Source organism: Ursus maritimus, unplaced genomic scaffold (genome assembly GCF_017311325.1).
Source record: "Ursus maritimus isolate PB19 unplaced genomic scaffold, ASM1731132v1 scaffold_4, whole genome shotgun sequence".
Lineage (NCBI taxonomy): Eukaryota > Metazoa > Chordata > Mammalia > Carnivora > Ursidae > Ursus > Ursus maritimus.
In genome coordinates this window covers 67,502,386-67,517,259 of record NW_024426552.1, presented here as the reverse complement: position 1 = coordinate 67,517,259, position 14,874 = coordinate 67,502,386, and the positions used below count along the sequence as shown (strand labels likewise).

The window sequence follows — 14,874 nt, the reverse complement described above, 5'->3', positions numbered from 1 at the left end:
CAGTTTAGGTGTTCCAAGTAGAAACTGATTATTTAAAGTTGTGCTGAACTCAGGAAGGATGAAAGTATTCCACAGATCAAATAGATTGTAAATTATATAGAGAATCCTTTCTTAGAGATTTATTATACACCATTAGTTCCCAGAAAAGATTTGTGATTTTGATATCAAAAAGATCTTAAATTGAATTATATAAATGAGGAAAACTTAATTAAAGGGAACAGAGAAATAGATATAGCAGGCATGTGTCATACTTTCTCCTGTGTGTTGACTTGATTATGGAAGAAGTGGCTTTGAAGCTGAAGAACTGATATAAGTTGGGGGATGGAAGTACAGAATAGTACAAAGAGAAAAATGAAGATTAGTAAAAGAGTGTGTTAGTACTTTCTTTTCTTTTCTTTCTTTTTTTTTCTTTTTTAAGATTTTATTTATTTGTCAGAGCGTGCACCAACCAGGGGGAGCAGCAGGCAGAGGGAGAGGGAGAAACAGGCTCCCTGCTGAGCAAGGAGCCGGATATGGGGCTCGATTCCAGGATCCTGGGATCATGACCTGAGCTGAAGGCAGATGCTTAACTGACTCAGCCACCCAGGTGTCCCTAATATTTTATTTCTCTGATTTTCTCAGAGAGCTATGTATTTTGGGTAAATAATTTTCTCACAAAACTGAACCCTGACTTTAAAAAATATTTTGATATAAACCTTTCTTTAAATATCACATACTTTTTTACATAATACTTAGGAAACCTAAGAGAAATGACCTTTTGTAAAACTCAGGGTTATTTTGCTGAACATTGGTTATTGTACCGTGCTTACAATACGATGACTTTTGTGTTCTGGTACTGTCAAAAACTTGCCATTTTAAAATGACATTTGTGACGTATAAAATCTAGTATGAGAAATAGTGAAAATTCTCAAGAATGAGAGTGACAGTGTGAGGGTGGGATATTAGAGGTAACTAGGAGAGTCAAGATGTTGTGCTGGTTTTTGCTATGGATGGTTATGGCTGTGTTATTTTGTTGTATGTCTTTGGGATGGCACCATTCTTCTGTTTCTAATTGGATTTGAAGAATAAAGAGAATTTTAGAAGATCTCGTTCTCCACCCCCAGTTGCAGTGAACTGACTCACAATACATGAGAAATTTAAACTATCTCCGCTACATTGTTTTTTGGGTTTTGGTGGTTTAGAAGATGATTTAGGTTGATTTAAGAATATATGATAAAACCTATAATCATTACCTTAAAATATACTTTAATAATTTTAAAAGTACGTAACAGAGAATGGAGAAAATAATTTCTGCCTTTTAAGACAGCATAACTTTTCCTCACTGGTGTTAGGTTGTTCAGTGGCAGTGACCTTTGCGGAGTGAAAAATCTCTAAATTTAATAGAGCTTTGTTAGTGCTTTGCCTGATGAAAATTGATGTATTATTTAAGGTAACCATTATATGTAGCAGTTAGCTAGGAATAGATTTGGCTCAGAACAAAAAATATATCTAATGGACCATGGGATTAGTAAAGCAGATTAATTGAGGAGTTCCATTTGATTTCGAAAAAATTTTTTTAAAAGATTTTATTTATTTATTTGACAGAGAGAGAGACAGCCAGCGAGAGAGGGAACACAAGCAGGGGGAGTGGGAGAGGAAGAAGCAGGTTCATAGCGGAGGAGCCTGATGTGGGGCTCGATCCCATAACGCTGGGATCACGCCCTGAGCTGAAGGCAGACGCTTAACGACTGCGCCACCCAGGCGCCCCTGATTTTGAAAATTTTTACTGAAAAATTCTGTTTTAAATTTATAAACAGTTAAGGAAATCAAGTAGATTAAGTATTGTTTAGACTATTACTAATTTCTCCACTCTTGATAAAGCCGGATTGCTTGGTCTTTATAATATACCATATTTCTCCAAGAGTAGGAGTGACAGGAAGCAAGATAAATCATGTGGAGATACTATAGCAGGGCTTTAGGATTTAACCCTTGAAATTTAAAATCTTTAGTTGTAATAGTGTTCATAAATTGAGGGGGAAAAGAAAAGCAAAAATATTTTATGGTAATAGTTATTGTAGCAAGTGAGACTGCTAATCTCTAAGGCAGACACATTTAACTGGTAGATCACATTCTACCAAAAGATCTTGAAAGGGTGTGAACAAGAACAAAAGCCGTATCTATACCAAGGAAGAAAATTTTGCCTATATTCATGTGACATTTCTTTTCCACTAAGGGCCTTCGTTCTTTGCATAGCCACGTCTCTGTGTCACTACTTAACTTCAAAAAATTGAAAGGTATCACTTGTGGCAAAAATTTTTTAAAGGAATAAAGTGGTGAGCCATGAGGATGTTTGGTATGGGTAGCAGTCAGCCATGTCATTAGCCATTTATAGAGTCTCACTATGTTCCAGTCACCATTTGGGCACTGGTGTTATAGTGGTGAATAAAACAGTGGTTACATTTAAAACAGATTACAAATTGGAAGAGCCACTGGTGCTCTTCTGAGGCAAGATGAATTTTACTCCTTGTCCTTTATACAAATATGTTTGTTATTCTGGCCCAAGAAAAGAGAGAGAAAGACATATTAAAATGTCCAAGAATTTGATTTTTCTGTCTTTGAACTTATAAATGTGCTAGATTTTTCAGTCTTCTTATTCACAAGCCAGTGTTAGCTGTTTCATCCATAAAATCCACCTTGAGTTAAGGCTTGAATCCACAGTGTGAAAGGCAGCATTACCTTCAGTGCCAGAAAACAATGACCTAGAACTCCTTAACTCTTCATAAAAGGGCTTTGTACAGTCAGGGATAACATCCGTTTCGCATTAAGTAACTTGGGCCAGATTTGTTCCTTGCAGAGACTTCCCTTGCAGTTGCTATGCCACAGAAAGCTATTGAACTGCCATGTGTTTTGGCACTTGGATCTTCTTATTTGTTATCAACATATGTGAAAAAATACCTGGTGCTATCTTGTTTTTAGTTGTTTCATATAGAATGTTTAACATCTTTTTGTTACTTGTTTTGTTAGAAATATTTTGAATCTTCTTTGAAAAGGTTTTGTGTTTTGTTTTGTTTTGCATAGTGTTAACTTGCATATTATTTTGTGACTTGGAGGGGTCAAAAAATTTAAAGCGACTGGCCAGAGATGAAACTTCCTGTTCTCACTGACTCTCATCAGGAAGCTGTGACACCCACTTCCATTCTTGTGCCAAATGTTTCTCTTTATGACTCTGGTTCATAGACTTTGAAGCATTGTTGACCACATTGGCAGTTTGCCCAGAACCCAAATATCCTGTATAATTTGCATAATAATTACCATTGATTTACATACAGTGCAGGCTGAGTTGTCTTCCAGAATTTAAAGTAAAAGAATGTTTTAAAAATTAAAGCCTTTTCCTCCTTAACCTCTCCTGTTTTCAAGGTTTGAGAAGGGGTTGTTGCTATGTGTTTACAGGCCCTAATCAGTTTCCACAGGCCTTTGTATTTCCTAAGATGTTTCCTAGATTTTTCTGCCCCGTGTGGGACACAATTTCATAGCTCCTACACTGTATGCCCTCACCTCCAGTATTGTTTCCCTCTTACTTGCCATGTGCTCCTAGTGATCTGATCTCCTGCTGGTTTTCTTTGCTTCTTATCTTCACGTCATATTCTGCCATGTCATTTCTAATCTCCTCAATAATGAAAAAAAAAGATCATTTATTATTTTTACTCTGCCATATGTCTGATGAGAGAGACAGTTTAATGTTGCATGTGGAACAAATGGTTGATAAATTGGAATACATGAAACCCAAAGATGAGCTGCTCTCTGGCACTGTCCAGACCAGGCCCATAATAATCTCAACCTCAGGAGGCCCAGGAAGATACGATTTCTTTGTCACCTGAGTTCCTTCCCCATACCCACTCTAATTTATGTATCCATCCTATGTTTTTAGGGATTTGCTCAACCATAGTTTAGTAGTTCATTTTAAAATAAGTAACCTTAGAGATCCTGGAGTGAACCAGACTCCAAACTGTATGCTAGATGGCTTAAAAACGTAGATTGTTCTTTTTCTCTTCTTCAAAAAAAAGAAAGAAAGAAAGAAGGAAAAAGAAAATGTAATAGGTAAGCATTTATGTGATTCAGAAAAGTATTTAAGTATAAACAATGTAGAATCCCCCTCCCGCTTTATCTCCCCTCTGCCCAGTTCCCTAGCCATCACAACAAAAGCTATATGTGTTTCATGTGTATCCTTAAATAATTTTTATGCATAAATAAATATGTATCCTTGTATGTACTTTCTTATATACAAAAATTTGCAAAATGTACTGGATTCTAAACTTTGCATTTTTTTACTTAATAAATCCTGGAGCTTTTTCCATATAGGTCTAAAGAGAGCTTTCTCATTTTATGTTACCACCACATGATATTAAGTTGCATTCATTTTCTATGATTTAACCAGTCCTATACTGATTGATATTTATGCCGTGTCTACCTAAAACGTAAAACTTTCATCCTGCATATGTGAGAATTTGAGGTTGAAAATAAAGTTATAGTCACCCTAGCAGAGAGTTCTTAGGGACTCTGTTAGACATCACCTTTGGAGAAGAGGGGACAGAGTGAGTGCTGAGATCTTACTTAATCAGGTTCCAAGGTTTTACTAGTGATTTCATTTCGAGTCACATTGTAGTTTTCCTACACTTAATGATAACCTTATTCTAACAGCCTTTTCAAAATTAGGAAAAAATTTTTCATAATTTCTGGTGACCATTGTTTGCGTTAAAAGGCATTACCTTTTTTATAAGTTAGTATTATGTTTTTAAAACTTCTTTTGTTTTTACCTTTTTTTTTTTTTTTTTTGACTAGATCCTTACAATAAATGAGGATGGATCACTTGGTTTGAAAACCCCTAAATCTCACGTTTGTGAGCACTGCAATGCTGCCTTTAGAACGAACTATCACTTACAGAGACATGTCTTCATTCATACAGGTATTTCTTGAATTAAAATGGTCTTATGGCCATTAAGATTATTGTTGTTGCTATTTTCACTTCGTGTAAATGTCATTCATTTCTAAGACTGTAGCTAACCTGGCATTTTAAATCAGAGATTTCCACAGGCCAGAATGTCAGAAGGAAACCAGGAAAAACTTGAAATGAGAAAACAATGAGCAGGGATGTATAAAATTAATTAGTCTTAATTGGATGCTTACCTGGCTTAATGTGTTCTTTTCAGTTAGAGAAACAGTTAAAGAATGTATTATTAAAAGCCTATCAACATTTATTTTTCTCTGCAAGACATCCAGATGGAGTTTGAAAAATGAATTTATGAAATAAGAGTTTCAAATATTAAAAAATGATAATTAAGAACATGACATTATAGAGAGCAAACCTAAATACTAATCAGAGATCCTTGGGGAAACAGACTAGACGTAGGTTAAATGAAAGGCTGTGGAGTGGGCAAGATAGAGTAGTAAGATAGATTTAATGAAGTAGGAAATAGAGTATCCCAGAAGCTAAAAAAAAGAAACCATTCCAGGGAGGATGTGTTCAGCAATGGCACAACCTTCAGAGAGGATAGAGAGGAATAGAGAACTGAGAAGAAACCACTGGAATAAATAGCAAAGAGATCAGAAGTAGCTTTTAAGAAAGCAGAGTATAAGGGTTAAAGCACAAGTTGGTGGTGGAGAATTTGAGACATGAGGTAAACTACTCTTAAGAAGGTATGGTTGAAAAGGAAGGAGAGAAAGTAATAAGGTGGGAATGTTTCAGGATTTCTGGAAAGTTTGTTTGCATAGAGCAGACCTCAAGAATACTTAGAAGGAAAGGTTCCAGCAGAGAAGGAATGATTGAAGAGTCCAGATTAAAAAAAAAAAAAAAGGAAAAGGTGTTCAAAATTTCTGAAGGTTCTGGAGAAAATAATTAAAAGGGCATAAAGGGATATGTTAGCCATGGAGAACAAGGTAGGTGGATCTTCTTTCAGATAAAAAGAGAGGGGAGCTATTTAAGACATACTAGATAACCCAGAGTCCTTTGTAGCCTCTTGATTTTTAAATTGTTTTGAATCTTTTCCTTTCCTTTCTTTTTTCTTTTCTTTTTTCTTTTCTTTCTTTCTTTCTTTCTTTCTTTCTTTCTTTCTTTCTTTCTTTCTTTCTTTCGGTTGTAGAGTGGATTTGATCTCATCTTTGTGTGATTGTGAGAATGTGAATTTTATAATCATGGGGAAAATTGAGGAAATAAAATTCTTTTAAATTAATGAACAGTATAAAAATATTGTGTGGATAATTTAGAATTTTCCAGAATTTGGGCTTCTAAGATTTATATTTCCTCAGAAATAGTAACTATAAATTGTGTTTTATCCAGTAACTAATTTGTGGATGTGAAATTATTTTAAGGCGAAAAACCATTTCAATGTAGTCAATGTGACATGCGTTTCATACAGAAGTACCTGCTACAGAGGCATGAGAAGATTCATACTGGTGAGTGTTGCCACCCTTCCTAGGGTCATTAAAATTATCATTCCAAGTATAGGGAAGAATTTTTAACAAATAGCAGTTTGTTTCCACCGTTACCGGTTTTGTTTCTTAAGAGTATGTATCATAGCTCATATTTTTTCTTTGAATAAATCAGTCTTAACTGTTAAGACTTGGCTTTAATGTCCAAGCCCAATAAATTAATTCGAAATAGAGTTTCATAATAACCTTAAAATGTATTTGAAATGACAAAAGGAGATTTTTGTGAAATAGCTGTTTCCTAAGATGTTTAACAAGTTTAGGATTAGGTAAAATTATCATTCTTTATTCATTATTCTGGGAAGAAGCGAAGTGCCTGAGCCCTAAAATACAGATACTGTGCTTTTTTCCCTTACTGTTTCATGTATATAAGCTTACTATATTAAGAGAGTTGTAATCCTGATAAATTGGGGACTTCAGTTTTTCACTTAAGTTGTTAATGATTTAGAAACAAGTATTTTGGAAGATCACTGTAAAGGAACCCATACCTTATAAAGTTAAGTCTCTTTTTAGAGCAAACATTTATTTGCTTTTATTTTATTTTATTTTATTTTATTTTATTTTATTTTATTTTATTATTTTTTGACAAATGTAAAACCAAATGTTATATGTAACCTTGATTTAGTAGACTGTCAGCTTTTGACTTTGATGTCTGTAAACATGGTGAAAAGTGTTTCTTTAGAATTTATTTCTAGTGTTTTGCTTTTTTGTGATAGAATAAAAGCAGAGTTGGTGTATTTGAATCACTTTGATTCTTACATTTAAGTAGAATTGAGAATGATAGTGATACTGAAAATATTAAAGTTCTTCATATTTTTCTATATTAAGTACTTAAGTAGGAACCTGCCCAATGTTTTTTAGATGTGTTCTCATAGTACCTGCAGTACCTGTGAAAGGGATCCGGGACAGTTTTTAAAGGAAGTAGCTTTTTCTGCCTAATCATCTTCCTTTCTTTACCCCTAAAAGAAGCATGAATGTGGCTGGTTTCCTTAAATACAACTTCAACCGTGCAGCACATCTATATGCTTTAAAGTTCTACTTTTCAAAGATCATTATGCACAACAGCCATTTCAGTTTCTTAAGTAAACATTTATTCATCACTTCCAGATGGAAGGGAGTGTAATAGGCACTCTGGGAGAAAGAACAACTTACTGATCTCATGAGACTAACAGCTAAATTTATATTCCTATACAGTAGTAAAACTTGATCAGATAATGATAAAGTGGTTAAAATTTTTGTATGTTTTTAATACCTGTTAGATTAATAGGCATTAGATTTAATACCTATTAGATTTTGATGATTTACTCATTAAAAAAAAGTTTTTACTGAGCCTTTGGTATTTTTCAGGTATCAGAAATACAGAGATTTAAAAAAGGTAGTTTCCATGGAATTTATATTCAAATGGGAGAGAGATACATATAAACAAGCACAGTGTGATAAGTGTTGTAGAGTTTTATACAACAGGCTCTCCTGCCCTTGAGCAAAAGCCAGCCATGTCAGCTGTTGAAGGTTACATGGGGAAGGTAACACAGGAAAACTGCAGGAGGCTTGAGAGAAAGCAGGGCACGTGAGAGAGAGAGAGAGAGAGAGAGAGAGTGTGTGTGTGTGTGTATATCTGACAAAAAAGATTTTTGAAACAGTACTTTCCCTTAATTGCACTCTGCTATTTTCTGTTCTGTTCTAGTAAATTCTTTTTTAATGTACTGGTCACAATTCTGTAATCTTACTGGAAAAACAGCTGTGTGGGGTCTTAGTTTAGGCCAGGGGGGTATCTTGGATTTAAACAGATTATAATTATAATTGGTAGTTAATATTTAGAATTTACTAAGACCAGATACTGTACTAAACATTTTGTTAAATATCTCATTTAGTTCTCACATTAATCTTGAAAGAGAGGAGCTGTTACTATCCCCATTTTTTAAATGAAGAAATAATAAGCACACAAAAAGTTGGGAAAGTTTTCTAAATTTATATATAATCTAGTATATATATATGATGGAGCTAAGATTCCAGCCTATGTCTGTGAGTCCAGATACACATGTGAAATCATTAACTGCAGAGTGGGACTAGAAGCATAACATTATCTTTTGGTCATTTGATTTTTTCTTGATATGCCACTAAGCCATAACCAGGCTTAGTAATATGAAAAAGGGGTGGAAGCAAAGGCTGGGGTTCTCATGGTATAGAGAATACAGTTAGAAGAAAAGAAATTGAGAGGAACCAGGGCAAACCAGTCCCTGTGGTTCCTTAACAGAGAAGAGTTTCTTTTGAAGAGAGACTGTTTTGCTTCACTGCTCACACCACCTCAACGCCCCAGGTGGAACTGATATAAAGGGAATTGATTTTACTTCTTCATTTTCTTGGTTCCTTTTATGGACTCTTTCTGAAGACAGTAAGGTATTTTTGTCTTGTAACCAAGATACCTATAAGCTGTACCTATCTGGGGGTATATATTTAGAACCACATATATGTTCTCCAATATTTATTACTCTGTCCCTTACTGTTCTTTCATGTTTTAAATGGCTTTCATTTTTGGAGAGGGGGCGTAGTGCTCCAAAGTTTGCCCATGTCAAGGCTTTCTCTCTGTAGGTTTTTAGTTTAGAAGAATGCATCACAATAGTTAGGGCTGTAAAAGAGATTTTGCATATGTTTATCCATTTTTAAATTGTCAGGAAGGTAGTGAGTCACTTATCAACTGATCCTCAAAGGTCCTGTCGTGAGAAGAACTGCTAGTTCTTACAGGCTCCGTTTTCCTTGTAGCCTCCCTCATTCTTTTAGGTCTCATTGTACTGTCTCCTCCAGTCTCCCCAGCCCCCAGGCCTGTACTCTGCTCCATTTGCAACATGATTAAAAATCAATACTTGCTTGGCTACTCTTGCCACCAGTCAAGAAATTTGTGACTTTTAAAAACCAAGAACCTACCTTGATGTGGTTTTCAAATAGAAAATTTTAAAATTCAGCCTGGACAGACTATCACCAAATTATGTTTCCAAAATTTGGCTTAGCCTATGAAATGTCATTTTAAGGGAGAATACTTTTTCATCCAGAGGCTGATCCCTGAAATTCTGGTTAAAGGTTTATTCCTTTAGCCTAAGGCATTGAAAAGGGCAAGTATTCTTGGGACTGCTGTTTTTGGCAATTATGGGAGATTTATATCTTTTTGTGAATGTATTATAGATCCTTTACTTATGGTGTGTTTGGGGATATGGGAGAGAAGGTGAAGAGTTGAAGCCAAGGTTGAAGATAACAATCTAATTGATCATTTTGTTTAGGGGCAGGTGCATACCAAGGTTAGACCATTCATTGTCAGTGGCAGATTTATGATGTGATCAGGTGTTTGTATTTTATCTAAGATGCCTTTTCCTTTACGTCTTCAAATGTGTATATAGGCTACATATTAGAATGACATATATCTGGTTGTGTTCTTTTCTGGTCACCTTGTCACCATTTTACCCTACGAAAGTACCAGTCTTATTGCCATGAGAGAGGAGGTATGGGTTTGAGGAGTAAAGAACTTAATACAATTTTAAATATTTTATTTTAATTTCATATTAGTTCTCAAAATTCCTGTAAATAGTAAGCCACAGAATACCTGTCTTGATATTCTGACTGTTTTAGCAAATTATGGTTGTATTTTATAGTGTGGCAGTTTTCACAACTTTTTATTTCATTAGTAAAAATGTTATGAGCCATCTTATATAGCGAAGATTTTATAGAATGATCTTCCTCCCCAAAATGAAAAGTAGTTTGAAAATAAACCAAATCATTCAGAGTTATGCATATTCATTAGTTTCTTCCCCCCCCTTTTTTTAAAGGCTTTAGTTCTTAATGCATACGATTCTCTATATGCAAGTATAGGGAGAAACACTGGAAAACCTGTCGCCTAAGTTAGCACTCTTTACGCCTGAAAACATGTTATATTCTTTTCTTCTTGACTATGACTTTTATTTACAACCATGTTAAAAAGCTGAACAATAGCATTTTTTTTAAAACCAGTTGGTCTAGTGGGGTGGAGTAAGAATGTTGATTCACCCTTGACTAAACTCCACACTGTATTTCCTTCATTATAGTTCAGTTATTAATAAAATATAACAGTTTTCCTCTCATTATTTGAATCCCCAATCTATAGTTTATGAGCTTTAGTAGAGAGGACTTATTGAAAGAAAATGTTACAGACCTTGTTAGAGTGTATCTTATTTGTGGAGATGAAGGAACTGAATACTGTTCGTGCTGCTGAGGATGTGGTCTGCACTAGGAGCTGCTGGCGTTCTGATTGCTGAAGCTGGATAGCGCTGGCATGGCCAGAGCTTGCCAAGAAAGATTAAGCAGGGAACTGCAGATTGCTGTGGATGACATTCTCTGGTCTAACAAAGCATTCAGAAACCAGATTTTTTTTTCCTCTGCAAAACCGTTGATAATTCACACTGAAAGATTTGATTACACATAAAATACATACAGAAGCTTAACACTGTATAACAAAGTATCTCAGTAAAGATATAGAAGAAGTCATACACCCTCACATATACATGCACACACACACACACACACACACACACACACAGAAAACTGCCGTACTGTTTTTGTTTTGGGGAATCGGAGAAGTCATTCTGAAAATCAACTCAATTTTGACATTATGCATTAGTACTGAAATACGGATAACCAGAGGCTGTATAAGGAAAGTTGCCTGGTTTTCAATTAAGTATATATATTTTGTGTACATGAGTACCCCTTCTCTTCAAATCCATATGAAATGTTCTTTGTTAGTTCTTAATGTCTGTAGTTAAAAAAAAAATGTTTATCATTTGTTTTGACAAGTCTCTAGTTTAACAAATTAGGAATCTCTTGAAGTGGTTTCATTCTTATTTATGTATCGTTATTGAATTAATGAACATGTGAGTGACATGACTCACAATTGGACACATTCTATACAGGTAGTACAGACAACCTGTGCTTTACGTGTTCAGATGAAATAGACCAGTGAGGATTCAGATTGGTGGCTTCATGGAAGTCATAGAACTTAAATGGTCCTGCGAAGTTAGACTTTATAGTCCATGCGTTACATGGCAGTTAAGTGTCATCATGGGAAGTATAGGTGGTAGAGCAGAAGCATGATGAAGCCAGGACCAGGAGAAAAATATGGGGTATACTGAAGTTGGGAATGTTAGGGCAAGGATAGGTTGGCAGATAGGCAGATGATAAATTCAGAAACATAGAGTAGCTAGTTAAAAATTTGACAGATACCAGGACAGTTGCAGGTGTTGGATAACAGGATAACAAGCAGTGTGTCACAAATGCTAGGTTAAAAGAACCAGAAGGAGGCAGATACTTTATAGTTAGTTAAAAAGCTAGAAATTCCTAAGAATTCAGTGTCATCAGCCTAATAATGCTGTCAAATAAATTTGAGTACCTGTTCTGTGCCAAGCACTGAATTAAATACGGTACATAAGTTATCTCACTTTATCCTCACAGTAGTCCTTTGAGGAGAGGGTACTATTATTCCTTTTTTTTTTTTTTTTAACAGATAAGGAAACTAAAAGTCAGAATCTTTTAGTACTTGCCCCAGTGTGTGCAGCTGGTTAAGACACAGTCCAGGTCTTCAAAGATCATGCCCTTAACCAGTATGCTATTGAAAGTGTAGATTAAGCACCAAGAAAATTTAGAGTGGACAGAAACTTTTGTTTGTTTTTTCAAGGGAGGGAGAGAGAGGGCGGAGGAGAGGGGCAGAGGGAGAGGGAGAGAGAGAATCTTAAGCAGGCTTCACACACAGCCGGGATGCCCACGCAGGGCTTGATTTCATGACCCTGAGATCATGACCTGAGGCGAAGTCAAGAATCGGACACTTAATCCTCTAAGCCACCTAGGCACAAAACTTTTGGTTTTAAACATGGAGGTTTTCATTTTGTTCAGGTAAGAGCAGAACCACTCCTGGACCTGGCCTTACAGCTTGCAGGTGATTGGGTATGCCTGCCTGAAATGAAGTCTGTGGATGTAGGAGTAAGAGCAGATTCCATCTGATAAGGAGTAAATAAAGGCAAGATGGACGACTAGAAAGCTTGACTTTAGAATTATATTGCCAGATTTTGATGCCAAGCTTAGGAGTGCCATTTATTTATAATCCAGTAAGCATTATAAATATCAGGGCATTTAATGCTGTATTGGAAGAATATTATTGGTTTGTGAAGAAAACTGGAAATTTGGTGAATATGTTACCTTTTTGTTAACTATAATTTATATGAAGAATAATTCAGAAAATTGCAAGTTTATTAATCAAGTTTACTTTCAGGTATTAATAAGTTTTTTAAACAAATGACATGGTTAAGCTTCAAGAAATGTAATATTGCTTCAGTTTTGACCAGTTTGTGAGAAGTAGGTAAAACTTGGAAACTACTGAGTATTACAGTAAAACAAAATTATGTTTTTTGGACTTGAGATCCTCTTCATTTTTTTTTTAAACATTTTATTTATTTGACAGAGAGAGACAGCCAGCGAGAGAGGGGAGTGGGAGAGGAAGAAGCAGGCTCTCAGTGGAGCAGGGAGCCCGATGCGGGGCTCGATCCCAGGACTCCGGGAGCACACCCTGAGCTTAAGGCAGATGCTTAATGACTGAGCCACCCAGTCGCCCCAGGACTTGAGATCCTCTTAATTTTTGAACAGTATAGGATGCACTAATTTCCAGGAAAAGAGCTGAAAATGGGCTCCCCACATACGAGTTAACACATAGAATTTCCTGAATTTTTTAAAGTTACTTCTGGTAGCAGTTTTTCAGTTTTGATTGCTTTTCAGATCATTTTCAGTTACTTTAGAAAATGTGGTTAGTCTAGAACTAGACAAATTACTTTTTCAATTGTTAGTTTGCCTTCCTTTAATGTGGGTTTTTCCCCCCCCCCCCCCCCCCGCACCCCTAATTATTTCACTCTACAGAAGATGAAGCATGAAAACAGTTGAATCTGGATCTGATGCTTTTTTTACAAGTTCTTTTGGAAAAATACCCAATTACTTCCTCAAATTCAAACACCTGGAGACTTTCAAGATTCCCCAATATTTGAAGCTATCTTTTGACAACTACTACTTATTATTCCAGAACCCAGTTGAGTGGATGACCAACATTCATGCTTTCACATCTCGAACTCATAAAGTTCTCAGATGCCTGGATTGGCTGACAAAATTTTTTTTATTTGTTAATAAGTTTTTCATTTGACAGACTTCTAATGACACATAGTTTCAGAATTCATATATTTATTTGGGCCTTTGGTAGAAGAGTGACTGATGAAATGTACTGTCTGGACACAGGATGAAGAAATAGGATTTAGAATATTTAAGGCAATCTAAATTTATTTATCAAGGTCATTCATTCTTATTTTTTGAATACTTTTAAGATCCTTAGATGTTACCTCTGAAGAGTTTCTGTTTTTCAGAAATTCTTAAATGGTATTATCATTTTCAACTCTGATTTGGATTTTATGGAAGTGTTTTGACATTCTTTGAAAGCAGCCACAATAATAGTGATTCCTTCTATATATTGTGTAACTTTACTCTTCTGTACATCTTTTGGAGAAAGTCGAACTTCATGATGCTGTTAAGAAGCAACTGTCATAGGATTAACACCCTAAGGTAGTATTAGGTAGTTATTTATCTCCAGCTTCGTCTCCTGTGCTGTTTTTATGCTGTTTGTGTTACTGGTTATTGATGAAAGTATTTCCTACTCTTTATTTCTTATAGGACTTTCTGTTGTCTCTTGGAAGCTGATAGACAAATTAACTACAAGTTTATTGATTTCCCCCTCCCCCATATATTTTCATCTGTGTGTAAATTCTTTACATGGGTAACTGATTCTTCTTTACCTACATTTCATTATCTATTTTGATTTGACTTTCTAAGGGCACATAAAGAATAACTGCTGAGCAAGAACTTTCAGTGTGCATTTTTAATTATACTAGAAAATATATTCAGTCAACTCTTAGTTACCTTGGGGAAGATTTTATTTATTTATGTATTTATTTGAGAGAGAGAGAGAGAGGGCATGAGCGAGCAGGTGGGAAGAGAGGCATAAGGAACGGAGAAACAGGTTCTCCGCTGAGCAGGGAGCCCAATGCAGGGCTCCATCCTAGGACCCTGGGATCATGACCTGAGCCGAAGGCAGACAGTTAACAGACTGAGCCACCCAGGTGCCCCAGATTAATTATTTAAAATTTTAAACGACAAATACAGTTGTGGAAAAAATAAAATGAATACCAGCACAAAAAGAGCAATATGTATTGCTGTTGTTTGAAGCTGCATAGTATTCTGTATATAGGCCTGTTATGCTTATATAATGGAAGAACTGTCTTCATCCTTAAAATTGAATCAGGTATGTTCTTGTCTACATCACCTTTTAGTTCTATATCATTGGATAGAGGGGAGGGACATGGCGTC

The 14,874-nt window shown here is 35.5% G+C and overlaps 1 protein-coding gene across 4 annotated transcripts in view; it reads left to right on the top strand.

Moving 5' to 3' along the window:
- Positions 1–14,874, top strand: part of ZNF148 (zinc finger protein 148) — a 113,703-nt gene that overhangs the window by 77,325 nt on the left and 21,504 nt on the right. For all 4 annotated transcript variants that reach the window (XM_040621355.1, XM_040621353.1, XM_040621352.1 and 1 more), the window contains 2 exons: positions 4,819–4,942; positions 6,346–6,429. In XM_040621355.1, the coding sequence (XP_040477289.1) occupies positions 4,819–4,942; positions 6,346–6,429 (208 nt within the window). The remainder of the gene's footprint in view (positions 1–4,818; positions 4,943–6,345; positions 6,430–14,874) is intronic.